This window comes from Etheostoma spectabile, chromosome 6, assembly GCF_008692095.1.
Source record: "Etheostoma spectabile isolate EspeVRDwgs_2016 chromosome 6, UIUC_Espe_1.0, whole genome shotgun sequence".
Taxonomy (NCBI): domain Eukaryota; kingdom Metazoa; phylum Chordata; class Actinopteri; order Perciformes; family Percidae; genus Etheostoma; species Etheostoma spectabile.
The window spans coordinates 1,940,415-1,956,439 of NC_045738.1; the positions used below are offsets into that span (position 1 = coordinate 1,940,415).

Here is a 16,025-nt window from a genome sequence, read left to right on the forward strand (position 1 = left end):
GGGGGGGGGTGCCTTCGACCCTCTTGCAGCAGCGGATCAATTATGTTCTTGTACACGTGCAGGTTCTGCACAGCTGTGGAGAACACACCTTCCATGAGGTTTGGACAGCACACTTGCATGTCTATGACTCAGAGCAGTAGTTGTTGCTGTTAAAACTACAAAGTGCTTTAAGTTTAGTTTGCAGACAGTACTTGATACCAGTTTATGTCAGCTGTAGAGGGAAAACAATTAGACAGCATGACAATTCCACACAACATCTGGAGTTTGAATAATAATGCCTTCATGTTTGACACTGAAGCATTAGCTTGCTATGGACTGTTCTTACTACCTATTTTTATTGTCCCACTCATCAGTAGAATTTTATACACTAATTAATTATTTTTTTTAAGAAATCTAATATTCTCTCAAGTTCAAAGCTTACACCATAATTAACAAACCACTTGTTCTCCTAGGAGTAGACTAAGTCCTGCTTGTGTTTATGTTTGTGGGGAGACCAGTGGCATGAATACTAATGATCGCAAGCAATATTAAGTGCTGGAAAATAATGCAACATATTGCAGAGAGACAGGTGTGGCGGTGAAAATTTAAAGAATTCAGCAGAAACGCTTCAGAAAATCGGTGGCACCGTAGGGACTGGCTTTGAATAACACTGTACAGTTGTTAGGGGTACACTGCCAGGTGCAATTAGTCTGTGCGCTGCCATGCTAGCCTTTAAACAGGTTTCATGCTTCTTGCGCGTGTCTGGTCATTCATACTAATTGCAGTCAGAGCAACAGTCAGAGCAGCAGTCAGAGCATCTTCAAGAGCGACTTCTTCTCTTCAGTAGGCATTGCATCATTGCGACGCGGTGTACGCATTGTTATAAAATCTTTGGTGCACGAATCGGTGCTCAGACACTCCGCGCACAGTTGCCCATGCCACAGTTCCATATCACCGCTGCTTGAACGCAAGTAGCATGAAACACGTTTTATCCTTTTGCTGCTGTAGAAACTTCTTGGCCAGGAAAACAATACACTTTTCCCTGGGGCTGCTCTTCTTGTGGTTTAATTTCACCTGATGGCTCTCCACTGATAAGTACAGTTATACAATCCACAAAATGTTTTTCTCATCGGCATGTACCTAACTTGCAACTGCCATTTAAAGTCTTTTCAACGTTTTCAACCTCAAAATGTATGAAAATTGAAAGAGTTTGAAGGCTTTTGTGTAAATAATTTTTGGTAAAATGCTGGCTCCCATCAGTTCAATGGGAATTGTGAGGCTTTGCACCAATCTCACTTGTTTCCTCATCCTCTTATTCTATTGATTTAGAGAACATTGGTGAAAGGGGACCTCACCTGAGAAGACTCCACATCGGCAGGCATGAGGCTGACTTGGTCTGGGGACGTGATGGAGGAGTGGGTGGTGCGTGGTGTACGAGGCGAGGGCAAAGTGTCCCAGGCATTGTAGCCACTTGGAGGTGGGTTGGGCATCTGTACCCCTGAACGTTGGCAGCATTCTTCCGCATTGCTCATCCAGGCCTCTAAGAGCTTCTCTCTGTCCCAATCTGATGCAAAAAAGATAATTAAAAAGACAGAAATGCTCATGCATAAAACCAAACAGAGAATAATAATCTAAGCAAATGAGAAACCTAATGAGCACATGACAATGAGGCATGAAGAAAGAGTTTGGATGACAGTCAAAAAATAAATTTAAACAGAAAGGGGAAAATGGAAATTACTATATTAATGTAGTAAAAGCCCAGAGCTTATAAAAAAGATCGGGACTGAGTTTAAATAGCCAGTTAAATTGGGATTTTGAAGAAACAAAGGCTCATAGAGGGGCGGCTGTGGCTCAGTGGTAGAGCGGTTGCCTGCCAGTCGGGAGGTTACTGGCCCTGCAGTCCCATGTCAAAGTGTCCTTGGGCAAGACACTGAACCCCGAGTTGACCCAGATGCTGCGCATCGGAGTGTGCATGTGTGTGAGTGTTTATCTGATGAGCAGGTGGCGCCTTGTATGGCAGCCTCGGCCACAGTGTATGAATGTGTGTGAATGGTGAATGTTTCCTGTATGATGTAAAAGCGCTTTGAGTAGTCGTTAAGACTAGAAAAGCGCTATATAAATACAGCACATTTACATAACAACACTGTATTTTAATAACACAGACCCACGAGATAAACAAACCAAGCCCAGTCACACAATCTAGAATCACTGAGTTGTTCACAAGTACATAAAAAACAAAAGTCTAGTGTATTTTGTGATCACATTTTATAAATATTCAGAAATGTAAGCCTGGATAAACCTCAAAAACAACATCTGACAGAATTCCCATTCAACCTGATAAAACAAGACTTGTTTTTTTCTGTCCATCCTGTCATATTTTGGTAAGAATTGGAAATCACAATGCTGAATCCACCAAATCCCACTCCAGTGGCAACACACCACATAAGCCTTTTAAACAGCCAACAATATAGACCTGCTGCCATCTGGTTTTCTGTTTGAGAATAGCTATCCAATCTCACATTAGTACAAAAACAGGTCAGGGAGCTTTTCAGTATAAATATTGAACGACTTATGGACTGTGCCTGAGTCCAAATTTTCTCTGACGAAAAAGACCCTTCTAAAATCAGGAACATGACCGGATCAACTGTGCAATTAGGCCATTATCAGCCTCGAGACACGTTTCACCACCAATCAAATGCCTCAGACTCTAAATGGCCTCGTTTAGATAATGAAAATTGCAATATTGCAATTCCCCCATCTCCATTCAATTAAAACTTATCAATGAGTATGACTCTATCTTCCAGCTTTTGGCCATTAAAAGGAGTCGGAAATTAAAAGTCTTCACATTTGGTCTTATAAATCAAAAATTAGCGGGGAAATACAAATTGTCAAAAGCACAGACAGATTGACAGGCGGTAGCTCAACAGGAAGGCACCAAGAATTGTGATGATAGCTTTTAAAAAGACCAATATGTAAATGTAAAAGTTGGAAAGTATAGTGTGTTAAAGTTTTCACAAGAAAGTAATGATAAATAAGTCCAAAAACCTTTCTCCTGGAGATTAACAAGAACCCTAAAATGTTCCATCCCCATTAAACAGACAAACAGCATTCCCATGATAGAGGTGAATAAAAATAGCAAGAATCCGTGGTCACTCTCTCTCCTAAGCTCTTACAAGTATGTCTAATATGTACATATGCACACAGAGCTCAACAGCCAGCCAAGATGATAATCAACCCAAACTGTGAAACATTCTGAAATCCTCTACATACATAATCTAAGGAAATTTCAATTAAATGAAGTGTAGTTAGGCTTTTCAAAGGCTTCAAATCAAATAACTTTGTTTTAGACATCTGAAGCTCTTCATACGCATTATCTAAGATAGGTTAAGTGAAACAAGATTGAGAATTGGTGGCTTAAGGCTGCACACAAAATCAAAACTGTGATTCTGATGCTCAGTAGTACTCATCCAAGTCTAAAATACAAGAGCATCAGTGGAGTCATTCTGGGAAAATGACTGATGTCTGTTGGCATGAAGAATCTGGCTAAATGAAATCAAGTGATTCTCCTCAGAACGAAAGGCTTTCACTGATGTAGCCTGTTGGTAAAATATAATAACAATACTACTAATAATAATACTAATAATAATATTAATAAAAGTTACAAAGTGATGTAAAGTAAAAACAATTAATTACAAATAAGATGCATAATTAAAATGAAAATGAAATAAAACACTTGAATTCAACAATAAATAATACAACAATTTTAACAGTAAATATTAACGTTAAAAAAAAATCAAACAATGAAAGTGATTTAACAAACACAGATTTAAAAGAAGCCACTGAGTTTGCCTGCCTGGGCTCACCAGGCAGGGAGTTTCCCAGCTGTCTCCACATCTGTCTCCTGGATGCAGGTGTCGTTAGGTATATTGATTTGATGACCTAAAACTGACTGGACAGAATCATGTGTACTGTATTTCATTTGAGCTGAACTGTGTGAATGTGGATGGTATTTCACGTTTACCTTGGCTTTTACCTTGAGCTACCATTACTTTACACACCAATAGATTTAATAAGGAAACTTAAATTTTACACACTGTGTCACTCTAGACTCTAATCTCCTACTTTATATTCATTCATAAAATCTACACTGCAAAGACAAACCATATATATATTATTGCTTTATTAACATTTTACCTTTAACTAACATTACTTAACCTCAATTTCAACATGCCATTACTTATTTGTAATGGGTAGAATGAAGCTACCTATCAATTTATTTTTTATAAGTTTACAAGTAATGCTAACAAGTATATTCACTTGCATTGGTACTGTATATGATGTAGCTCATGCGAGCTGCATTACACTGCACACTATTGTTTCTATTAAGAAAAAATAAAATAAATTCTTGAAATAAACAATATGAAAGATACAACTCTTCACCTCTTATGTTTTGTAACAGCAAAGTGGCCTCATTTTTTTATGTACCAGTGTTTTTTCTTCAAATATTTTTGGGAAATGACAAGCCCACTGAAATAGCATTTAGAGCATGTGACAATAACACTCCACCAAAAGCAACATAAGTCGAACACAAAGGCTGTTCACATTGCGCCCCTTCCACTGCAAGGAAATCACTGGAGTGCAGCATGAAGTTCGTATGAGATACTCTAATCCTAATACAAATTAAGTATAAGACCCTTTTTTTTTTTAACAACTGAACAGCAAACTGTGGTCTGTGTGACAAGGATACCCTCTTTGTGGAAACAAGGGGTACAAAGTAGAAAAAAGGTTCAAGATTTTTGAAAGCATATCTCTGTTAAAACAGCAATATTTATTGCTTTGAATTTTAATATTCATTACCTTTTTGTATGACATTTTTGCATGTTTTAGAAGCCCAAAACGACAATTGGCGACATTAAAGAACAGCTTGTTTATTGCTAAGGCCATTTGGTCGAATTTAAATTATGTTATTAGTCAATTACTGTTAATCAACAAAAAGAAGAACCACTAGATGACAGAAGGGTACTTTATAACTACTTGAGTTTCTTGAGGTGCATTTGAATGCACCATGAGCTTACGAGGTTCAATAGAACGCAACATTAAGTCCTGTCTGTGTTGTTTCTCCTACATCTCCGGAAGCGGCCGGGGTGTCTCGGAAAGTGCAGCTAGTCTACGCTTTGTCCGTAGCTGCAGACTGTTGCACGTCCCAGTGGTGAAATACAGCCTTTAATCGTGTTTGACTGTAGGATAACATGACCTGCTGCCAAGAGTAATGTTAACTAGCTTCATGTTAAGTGACGCTTCTGTTGCCTGTAACATCCATTTTGGAGCACCAGAGAGCCATGCAGGCATCTAAGTGGCACCGAAAAAAGGCACGGACATCTGTGTTGTTATTTGGTCATTAGATACCGGTCGTTTAGAAACCAGTGCCATACTGGCAGCGGGTTACGGTACCCAACCCTAGACAGTGTAAAATGCACACAGGAAAAATGGTGAGACGGAGAAAAGGATCAAATGTGAAACAATGTTCCCTGGCCAGAATCAACACTGGGATGTTCAGATATATTTGTTTTAACCACTAGGCTACCAGGTGGCTGCCAACCTTTTTTAATGGTGTGTGTGTGTGTGTTTAATAGTACCATGGGCACGCAGCAATGCCTCTGCAGTGAAGAGAGGGGCCTGCAGCATGTCGGCTGTTTCCACTATCAGCATGTCCTTCAGCCTCCGTAGATCCTGAAGCCGCAGGCCCTCGTACAGCTACAGAGGAGAGGCATGGCAGAGGAAAGGACAGAGACAAGAGAGGAGGAAACGAAGATAATGACGAGGAAACAAGAAAGGAAGGTAGGAATGCAAAAAAGAAGTCAGGTTGGCAGAGAAAAGTAATAAAAGAGAAGAGGGAGCAACAGAGGGTGTGATCAGGGGATGAAGGGAAGGAAAGGGAAAAAAATGAGATTGGGAGCAGAAAGGAAGATTGGTCACAATGGAGGAAGAGCATAGTATTTAAAGCAAATCATAGACAATTGCTGATGCATGACTAAGCCAGGCTCGATGAGCTAACAGAGTGATAGTGAAAGCAGTCACATTCCTTATGGCAGACTGTTATGCGTGAATTGTGTGTGTGTGTGTGTGTGTGTGTGTGTGTGTGTGTGTGTGTGTGTGTGTGTGTGTGTGTGTGTGTGTGTGTGTGTGTGTGTGTGTGTGTGTGTGTGTGTGTGTGTGTGTGTGTGTGTGTGTGTTTATGTCTAATCCAAGCATCTGGACTATTGACAAATAGTGCTTAACTACAGACCTACAAAATGCTTACAACCCTAACTGCCATCAGATTTTTAACAACTGTTTGTGACTATGTAGAAGTTTGGTATTGGTAATGTCATTGCCACCAGTTGAGGGTGACAAACTAAAAGCTGAATTCCCTCTGCCTTTTAGAATCTTATTCAGTACCTCTCTTCGGTCAAGGGCTGCGTACTCTGCCTCTATACTCTCTGCCTCGGGGGCAAGAGAGAAGACCATCTGCGACTCCAGGCACAGGGCCAACTCCTTGTGGTGTTGCTTCTCTGCACAGTCACATGGAGTCTCGCGGTCTTCGTTCTCCGCAAACAGGTCCGCATCTCTCTGCACCAGGAACTAAGCAAGATGAAACAAAAAGAAAATATGGCTTAATAATGGGGAAAACTCTATACGCAGGTGCATGCACTAAGGTTTACTGGCTTATATATGAGTTTTGAAACCCCATAAAGGTCTCATGGCATGGTGCTTTTTGGATCCTTTTATATAGACCTTAGTGGTTCCCTAATACTATATCTGAACCCTGCAGAGATCTGAGGAGCAGTTAACCATAGTCTTCATAAATCGAATTTAGAATGTCAACACAAAGTAAGCGGAAGGTGAGGGACATCTGGCTGAAAATGAGGGATGTTCGATGGATCTCCCTGCAGCACCGGAGTTATCCCTTAAATGAATCTTCGTCGATATAGACTGTCAAGTATGATGTCATTTCAGCTTCCCAAACATTTTTTCAATTTATTCCTTTCCACTTTGCTTTTTGCTAAATTTAAGGTTTTATTGTAGGCTTCTCTCTTTCTATCACAAAAGACCCGTCTGCATCCCAATCAACCCAATCGATCCCAATTTTGACATTTTGTTTTGCACGTGCTGCAAATTGCATTTTGCTGTATATGCCACTTTGCGGGTTTTTTGGGGAGATTTAAGAAAGAAAAATTTAAGATTTCAAAATTATATTATGAATCATAGAAACAAAACGTGTCTCCAAAAGCTAAAACTCCTTCTTTACAAAGGCAGATATTTAGACACACACAGTGATAGCTTAATGCATATGTGACCTTTATATGTGACGCATCCTACACCAGGGATTAATAAAGATGTGTGTTGCACGACATCTTCCCAAAACTTTGCATGCAAAAGGGACTGGTTTTATAAAACTTCATATAATTAATCAACATACAACGCCACACATAAGGCACTCTCCTACAAATATTCATAGAACAAAAGGGCAGACATTGAATAATTTGTGTTAAAATCAGGGTTACTCTGGCCCCTTTTATCTTCATTCCACGCAAATTGCTTCCCGTCTTATTGAGGCTATTCCATTTATATCTATGGAGCCTTTGACCTATACCTAAAATGTCATTCTTATGGAAATTTTACATCAGCCCATACTGAAAAATGCCCTTTGGAATCTTACCTCAACACAAGTCTTCATGCCTGAGGCAGCAGCATAGTGCAAGCAGGTGTTTTTCTTGTTGTCAGTGGCGTTGACATCAGCGATCTCATACTCTCCATGGTCCAGCTTTGCTCCGGTCCATGCCAGAATGATTTGTAGACATTCAGCCCTACGCTGTTTGTCTTCATATGGCCGTGAGATCCTGGGTTGCAGTGCCCCCTCTAAGGTCAGGATCCGGGGCCCCATGCAGAGAAGGTGCAGCGATGTCTCATTGTGCACATTACGCTTGTTAGGATTCCCATCTTTGCTTAGGAGAAAAGACCTAAAAGGGTGAAAATAACAAATATCACTTATTTCTGTTATGCTTAATTGATTTTAGTTTTAGTGTAATAGTATATTCTAGAGCAGTTTAAGTAGTGTACTTCACAATTGTGAAAAGGCTGCCTTTTCACTAGGCCCTGTTCCCCAAATTAACAATGTTTTGTATCTGCTTAATCCTTAATTTTTAGTATGTTTTATTTGATTTGATAAATCATTTGATTTGATAGATCATTTGATCTGTGTAAAATGACATAGACCTGTTTGGTTTTTGGGGACCTATTGCATTTCCGGCTCCTCCACTTGCCTCGCATTCTTAGTCCGTCCCACCGACGAAGCACAGGGGAGACGTGAGGAAATAAGGAAATGTGTTTAGAGGGGTACGATGCCCTTTGCAGCTGTATGGATGGAGTTAGCAACAGCTTTCAGCTGCACGGCTTCCGGGAAGGATGCTCTCATGTATCACGCTCCTCGGTCCTCGGGGTAGAAATTAGCTCTTTGAAACGGCCTTCATGAAGGAGATATCAAATAAGGCGCTGTTTACACGTACATGGTTATTTTGGAAAAAAGAGACATTTCCCTTCTTTTACACACAATGGGAGAATTTTCCTCTGAAAACGAGTCTTTCTAAAAAACTCTGGCCAGAGTGGAGATTTTTGAAATCTTCGTTTGCATGACAACTGAGACAAACGTAGGTTTAGGCAGCCAAGGAATTGAGGAAAAGAAGAGAGAGGAAGTGATTTGTTGCTGTTGTTGCTATTTTTGTGATTCTGGCTAACGTGGGCTTGAGCTTCTCGTTACACTGCCACCTACAGGTTTGGCATGCACTTGACGGCATTGACAGAATATATACACGGATACTGTAACCAAGCATGTTTCTGAAAACTTAAAGCTGTGCACAACGTTATTTTTGAAACCGAAGATGTTGAAATATCCGTTTATAAAAAAAATAGCCACACGTGTAAATGTAGCCTAAGGGACATGGGATGTACCCATAGTATTTTTGCTATGGTTCTACCTTAATGTGACCAGCTGCTCACCAGTGCAATTAAGAAGAGTGCCTGCAGGTTTGCCTTAATGTCCTTTCAGCACGGAGGGACTGGGTACTCCTAAGGTGTTGAGGGTAAGATAGTTCTGCAGCAATTGACATTTGTATATTACGTGGGGTGCTTATTGTTGTGGGTGCACACATATTTAATGAGGTAGGCAACACATGCAAGGTTAGTAGCTTATGGGGTGGGAAGCTCTTGGAACCCCATTCTATTCCATCCCAGCATGTTGCATTCCTGAGAGCTGCTAACAGATGGCTATGTGGAGAGACAGATGGGACAGACGTATAGAGACAAAACAGGAAAAATGTTCTCTTACGATGCAGCAATACAGTAATACATGGTACCAGCTGAGGAACAGAGTGCTAAAAAATAAGAGAAGTGTTCAAAGGACCTTTGATATCGGAACATGTACCACGTAATAAATACAAATATTAATGTAATAAATTCATAAAATGCAACATATCAAACATCTAGAGCACAACTAATTAGTACCTTATCTATCAACCCTAGCTAGATTTCCACTTCCCCTCACTGACAGCAGCCGTTCCACAAAAAGGGACTATAAATCTGTACATTAACTGTTTGCTTGTTTGTTAGATTTTTATCTGGACCATATCCTGACCTGAGTAGACGTGTCATGGCGTGACGGGCAGCATAGTGCAGTGGAGTGTTGTGCTGGTAGGACTCTCCGTATGTAGCGTTGGGATCCAGAGCCTCCTTGAACTGCGGGTTGCTCTCATACAGTTGGCAGGCCAGCACCTCATCCCCATTGATGACAGCCTTACGGAACTTGGTCGCTGTGTTCCCCATCTCTTCCCCTTTCGTAGGTTCAAGCTCTGATGGAAACGGCAGCCTCTTTAGTTGTCTTCAATCTGTTCAAGTCCAATAGGCCAGCATACTGAATGTCCAAAAGAAAAGAAAAACAGGAGTTTAATTCCTTTATGGCTGTGTCCGAGTTTAACACAACCTAAAAAAATTGTGAGTATTAATCACTTCCCCTGCCTCTGAATCACAAGGACAAGAGTTGAATCTCCAAGGTTGCTCAGACTGCTCTGCCACAAGCCCCTCTATCAGAATTACCACAGCACTGTAAACCACCTCCTTGTGTTTCCCTTTTTATTTTTTTGTTTTGAATACCTAAACATAGTGCCAACAAAGCTCACACAGAGAAAAGGACAAGACTTCCTCTGGCATCACCAGGAGCTTCCGCCTCTCCGTGCCAGTGCTGCCCATCCCACTGAGGCCAGGACTCATTTTGAAGCGAAATATCTTCAACTAAAGAACAACAATGCACGAGCCAGCATTTCGCTTCCACCAGAGCACCATATGGTCCTGACTGTTTGGGCAATGTGATGCTTTTTTGGTGAGCTAAAGCACAAATCAACAGATCATATCACGTCCTTCAGCACAATATAGTCTACCTCATGATACAAAAATGAAATAATACTGAGTTCTTACCACTATGCAAATCCTTCTACACAATAATACCTTGGTGTAGGTGTAGCAAAATCTGTGACCTGTCGAGATCTGTGTCCCTCCTTTTAAAATGTGTAGCGCCCCCAAAGTGAAACTAGGGTTAGGGATAAGGCTTTGGTTCATACTGAGGTAGGGGGACACAGATCTCGACGGGTCACAGATTTTGGTGCAAACAATGCACCTTATGTATACAATTACAGGAAAAAATGCGTCCTGGAAACCCGACTCAACAATGACACAATGACAAAGGAAATGCAAAGAAATTTTTGAAGTTCCTTTTGCAGGACAATTGATCATTTTCCGTAACTCATGCAAACAATGTCAAGACTTGTAGATGAACTTGACTCACTGGTATAACACACTTTATGCAACATCCGGTAAAACTATGTAAGCGTGTGCGTGCGTGCGTCACAGATTGGAATGGAGGAGGGACCTATAACCTTTTCCAGGAAAAGTATTATTCATTGTAATTTGAATTGTGTTGAGATACTTATAAGTGTTTCTAGTTCAGCAGCACCACAAACTGCATCCTCCAAAGTTATAATAAAGTTAAATCAACATCTCTTTAAAACAGCTTTAACAAAAACTGAACATTCTAACCTTCATGAAGGTACTACATAGGTGTACCTACATGTAATAAACAGGCAACTGATTATATATTTTTAAAATAAGTAAGTTTAGTAACATTATGAGGTGCTCGAATGTTACAATCAAGTATAGAAGCAGATACCCATTTAATATAAAATATAACCACAATTTCCTACGCTTATGTTTCAACTTTTGAGAAAGACTGGTGAGAGAAACCCGCTACGAATTCATCCAATGTAGAATGGAGGTAAGGGGAACAGAGGCTGGACCAGAGCGGGTTGGGACTCCTCCTCACCCTCTGTAACAGATTTGTTCAGTCAGTTTACATGCATGATTGATCATTTGATCTTTATTCAGCCAACCTAACTAAGTAAACACAGTATACTTTTTTAAATGTGTTAATCTATTGCTATTGTTAGGATAGGACCCTGTATATATTCAAATAGCATTAACACGTAACTTACACACAGTGAAACGTTAGACAATTTTACATCACTTAAACAATAAAGCCAGATGGCACAAGTAAACTTTCCTTACATCACTAATCTGTGTCAAACTTGTGCCATGTGCGGACAGACACCATCATAATCACACAGAGGGCAACACTAACAGAAAGTGTCCCACCTTGGTGAACACTTGTAAACAACTGATCTGATCTTTGAACTGTTATACAACCTCAAAGATGGCAACACATTACACTTGATACGGTTAACGTGCCTATCCAAATGTGTAACTAATTAACATAATGTGACACTCCTCTTGACAGCGCCAACCAACATCTAAGTAACGTTATAGCTATCTAACAGTAGCAACTAAGGATTTTAAAATGTAACAGTCCGTCTGCGTAGCTTGCCACTTGTCACTAAACTCCTTCATGCAGGCCTTTCCCATGCTGTGTGATGTGTTTACCATTTTCGCTAGCTCAGACCAACGACAGTGTGTTTTGTTGTTGACTAAACAGTCCGTCACTACGCTTTGTTACATGTCTGGTTAATGAAAACATTCACCAGCCAACTGACCTTAGGTAACGTTAGCTGCAAACCAATCCGTTTGTTGAACGCGCTAATGCTAATCACAATACACAATATTCCTTGCTAGCTGGATGTTATTCAAAAGCATAAAAACATCATGACGCTAGTATCTGCGTTGGCTAACGTCAGTGCATAACGTTACGTTATCGGCTCAGCTAGCAAGCTAACCGTGCTACTGGTGCTACTAGCCAACTCAGCAAGCACAGTTTTTAAACTCACAGTAAACAACGAGTAACAAGTATTCCGACTTACACATATGGTACATCTCGCTGTTGTAGACCAAATCTTGTGAACAAACTGTCACGCGCTAGCACAATAACCAGAAGATGTCCTTGTTAGTGAGGCAAACCATAAACTATGTGTGCACAGAGGAGTGATGTTGTTCCTGTCAACTCTTCGTTGACTCTGCTGGCAGAGGCTGTTTCACGGGTTGCCAGGTTTCAGCACAAACCCCAAAACAGGCGGAGAAAGATAACAGTTGCGCTCATTTTTGTTATTGACTAATAGCTAGAATAGATAGATAGATAGAAATACAATTGACTTTTACATCCTTACATCACTATATACTGGACTGATGACATAAAATGACCAACTAGGTTAAGTTTGTTTGTTTGTTTTTTTGCATTTAGGAGCCCACTGGGTCTTCCTGTTTATCGCAACGGGTTAGCATATTTGGAGTGCAATATGACGGACATGCAACCTTATCTAAGGTGGGTCAAATATACAGATTCCCATGGACAGAAAAGACATGGTATTCTACAAAATAAAAAGTGGAAAACATTATTTTTTGTTTAAAAATTCTCCACCTTTCGGCTGTAGGCTAGTATTAGGGTCTAAGCAAGATAAAATGCAAATGTAGCCTAATTCCATTTAATGTCAGATGTAGGCCCACATTGTCCTTCTCAACTCAACAGTCTGCTGTAGGGATTGATTTGGTAGCTGTGAGTACAACACAATGCCACAAGAGTGCGACAGAGTCCACGAAAACAAATCGTGCTGTCAGATGAGACGAAGCTGCAACATTGGTGCCAGTCCAGTAGGTGGGTTAGCTCAATTCAAGTGGCTTTACCCCCACACTGCTGCTCATTAGGTGGTTACTATGACTAAAGAACCAATTACAAGGTAGATATTCATCAAATATACCTTGTGAGCAGAAATATTTAACTAATGCATTCCTTTATCAAACAAATTTGTATATTAAATGTTCCCATTAGCCCATCATATATAAAGCAAGTTGTATTTAAACAGGGAAAAGGTATCTTACCTTGAAATAACCACTCAAATACTCAATAAAACACATGCCTTTTATTATCAAAATTCTGAACATTGCAATGAAGGTATATACAGCACATTATCGATACATTTATGAGTGCACAAATTTCATATCAACAGGCCTTTAATAAATAATCTGTAAACACATAACCTCAGTGTAAAGGCATATACAGCAACTTAAATGCTTTGGCACTTTCAAAACTTCATCTTCAGAGTTTCATAAACGGGACGGTGAAAAAAAGATATAGTCCATGAGAACAGATGGACTAAAAATAGAATAGAGGAAATATGGCAACAACATTTCAGGATGCTGATGCTTATTGTGCCTCACGCGCCCTTTCACTTTTAATGCCATTATATGAATGTGCCCTTGGTGTTTCCTGTGTAACCACAAAAGGAAGAAACAAAACAACGATCACCACATTTAATACCACCTAGACAAACTCCGGGTGTACCCATAATAAAAAAGCTGAACAAAAAAAAACGTATGCATGGCAAATGAACAACCAAAATGAGAGACAAAACATTTCAGAGACTGAAATAATTAAGGGTTTGTGTAAAAGGAATAGTACGCTGCCATGCCTTTGGATGAGGGTGCTTCTTTGCTATAGGGGCTACCGTTGGTGGCCACAGAGGCCAAGTCCTCACACTTGATGTCAGAGTCCTCTGTGCTGGGACCAGTGAGAGATAAACGCCTCCGTTTGCAGGCTGTGGAATAAGAATCAGCGTTGTCTAAGGACAGAGCTGATGGCTGTGTCTCTGTCCAGGGGGAGATCAGGCTTCCGCTGCCGTTCACTTCCTCTTCTATCTGTGGTTTAACTTTGTTTGAGTCCTCTGAGAACCTAGCGGTGGGACCGGGCCTAGGAGACCAAGGCAGGCTGGGAGTAATCTTTCTCTGGTATGCTGTTCTGGACCCCCACCCTGCAGACATGGTGGGGAAAGGAGAGTCTGGGTAGTAGCTGAGAGCGTGGGATGTTTGCATGGAGAGGGACTTGATACCATAAGGAAGCAGGGAGCTTGAGTATTCTCCCTCATAGGGTGTCAGGTCTAGTTTGTTGCTGGTGTTAGTGCCGTTTCCGCCTTGCTGCATGGAGGTGACAAACCACCTCTGCGAAGCTCCGTCTTCTGTCTGAGGTGAGAGGAGGCTGTTAGTCTGCGGCACTGCTCTCTCGCTGTTATAGAAGCGATTCTGAGGAAGGTTGTTGACAAATTGGTCTTGAAAGAGAGGCTGCATGGTGTAGCGGGCACCGGGGACAATCTGGTGGGCACGGGGAGAGTCGGTTGGAGACGGTGTGAGCCGGTCATTTTCTTGAGCTGTGTACATCCTGGAAAATACATGTACGTATGAACTTGAGGTCAAGGAAGGGCAGTGTCTGGGTGAAAGAAATCATGTTGTAAAAAAACGTCTTTCAAACGGATTTGGCACACATACATATGAAACAGCAACTCTTAAATTGGTAAATGACAAATTACAACACAGTTGACTCTATAAAACATATAATCTGATAAATATGCACGTGTTGTAAAAATGTTATATTTATACTCATAATGTGTGGCAATGAAATAAAATACTCACGAATCATAATTATCTCTGAATCCTTTGGCAAAGGGGTTGTGATCAATTTTCAGCTGCGTAATCTAAAACAAAGAGAATAAAGAATAAGCTTCACAGTGATATGTTACGATAAAGAAAGAGAAATAAAGAAACAGCATGCAGTTGCCAACCACTTACATGTCAAACTATATAACTATCAGGTAGATAATTAACACTAAAAACTGCTACATGCATGTCCAATGAGTTTCAATGAATAGAAATAACAAATGGATCAAAACAAGATGCATTTACTACTTACAAGGCAAAGATATACGAGTAGGTTTTATAATGACAGTCTATCAGTGGTGGAAGAATTATTCAGGTCCTTTTTTTAAGTAAAATAAAACCAATAAAATACTCTGTTATAAGTTAAAGTACTGCAACGAAAATGCTATTTAAGTATAATAATGTAAGTACTCTCAGGAAAATGTACTTAAAGTATTAAAAGTAAAAGAACTCAATGCAGACAAAACCTCACATTTAGAGGGAGAGTTTAGAATTAGCATCCTATTTCCAAAATTAGGGCCTACATGTTTTGTGTGGAAAAAAAATCTCAATTTGTAAAGTAACAAGTAATTAAAAAAAGATGTTAGATTATTGTAGCGGTACAACATTTTTCTCTGAAATGTAGTGGAGTAGAAGTAGAAAGGGGCATGACAAGAAAAGTCTCAAGGACCTTGAATGGATACTCAAGTACAGTACTTGAGTAAATGTACTCAGTTACATTCCAGCAGTGCAGTCTATGGTTAAAAAACAAAGAGAGAAGCATGGAGGCATCATCATCATCATCATCATCATCATGCTTACATCAGTGTTCTGGTAGGCAGTCACAGCTATGAACTGGTTCTCTGGAAAGGTGAAGCTCTGAGTCCTCCCGTCGCTGCTGATGTCCTCCACCCCGTCCTCCGTCACCTCCACGATGTGCAGCCGGGGCTGGTACTTATGCAGCGACTGCAGGACAATCATCTGCGTAATAACATGGAAACAAAAATCCGATAAATCAGTTGGTTATTTCTAAAAGTAAGCTATGCGACAAA

General features: G+C 40.3%; 2 protein-coding genes across 8 annotated transcripts in view; both read right to left on the reverse strand.

Annotated features, from left to right (window-relative positions):
• LOC116690659 (ankyrin repeat and IBR domain-containing protein 1) overlaps positions 1-12,568 on the reverse strand; it is a 37,012-nt gene extending 24,444 nt beyond the window's left edge. Inside the window, exons 1-6 of one of the 4 annotated variants that reach the window (XM_032517752.1) lie at positions 12,375-12,568; positions 9,650-9,925; positions 7,679-7,979; positions 6,418-6,600; positions 5,616-5,733; positions 1,335-1,543 (exon numbers count right to left, since the gene is read on the reverse strand). In XM_032517752.1, the coding sequence (XP_032373643.1) occupies positions 1,335-1,543; positions 5,616-5,733; positions 6,418-6,600; positions 7,679-7,979; positions 9,650-9,837 (999 nt within the window). In that variant the 5' untranslated portion in view covers positions 9,838-9,925; positions 12,375-12,568. Of the gene's footprint in view, positions 1-1,334; positions 1,544-5,615; positions 5,734-6,417; positions 6,601-7,678; positions 7,980-9,649; positions 9,926-10,485; positions 10,685-12,110; positions 12,269-12,374 lie in introns of those variants that run through there. The other 3 variants (XM_032517750.1, XM_032517751.1, XM_032517753.1) reach the window with 3 other exon arrangements.
• Positions 12,569-13,408: 840 nt separating this feature from the next.
• LOC116691697 (eomesodermin) overlaps positions 13,409-16,025 on the reverse strand; it is a 6,158-nt gene continuing 3,541 nt past the window's right edge. For 2 of the 4 annotated variants that reach the window (XM_032519534.1, XM_032519533.1), the window contains 3 exons: positions 15,796-15,954; positions 14,971-15,032; positions 13,409-14,767 (listed from right to left, as the gene is read on the reverse strand). In XM_032519534.1, the coding sequence (XP_032375425.1) occupies positions 13,939-14,767; positions 14,971-15,032; positions 15,796-15,954 (1,050 nt within the window). In that variant the 3' untranslated portion in view covers positions 13,409-13,938. The remainder of the gene's footprint in view (positions 14,768-14,970; positions 15,033-15,795; positions 15,955-16,025) is intronic. The other 2 variants (XM_032519535.1, XM_032519536.1) reach the window with 2 other exon arrangements.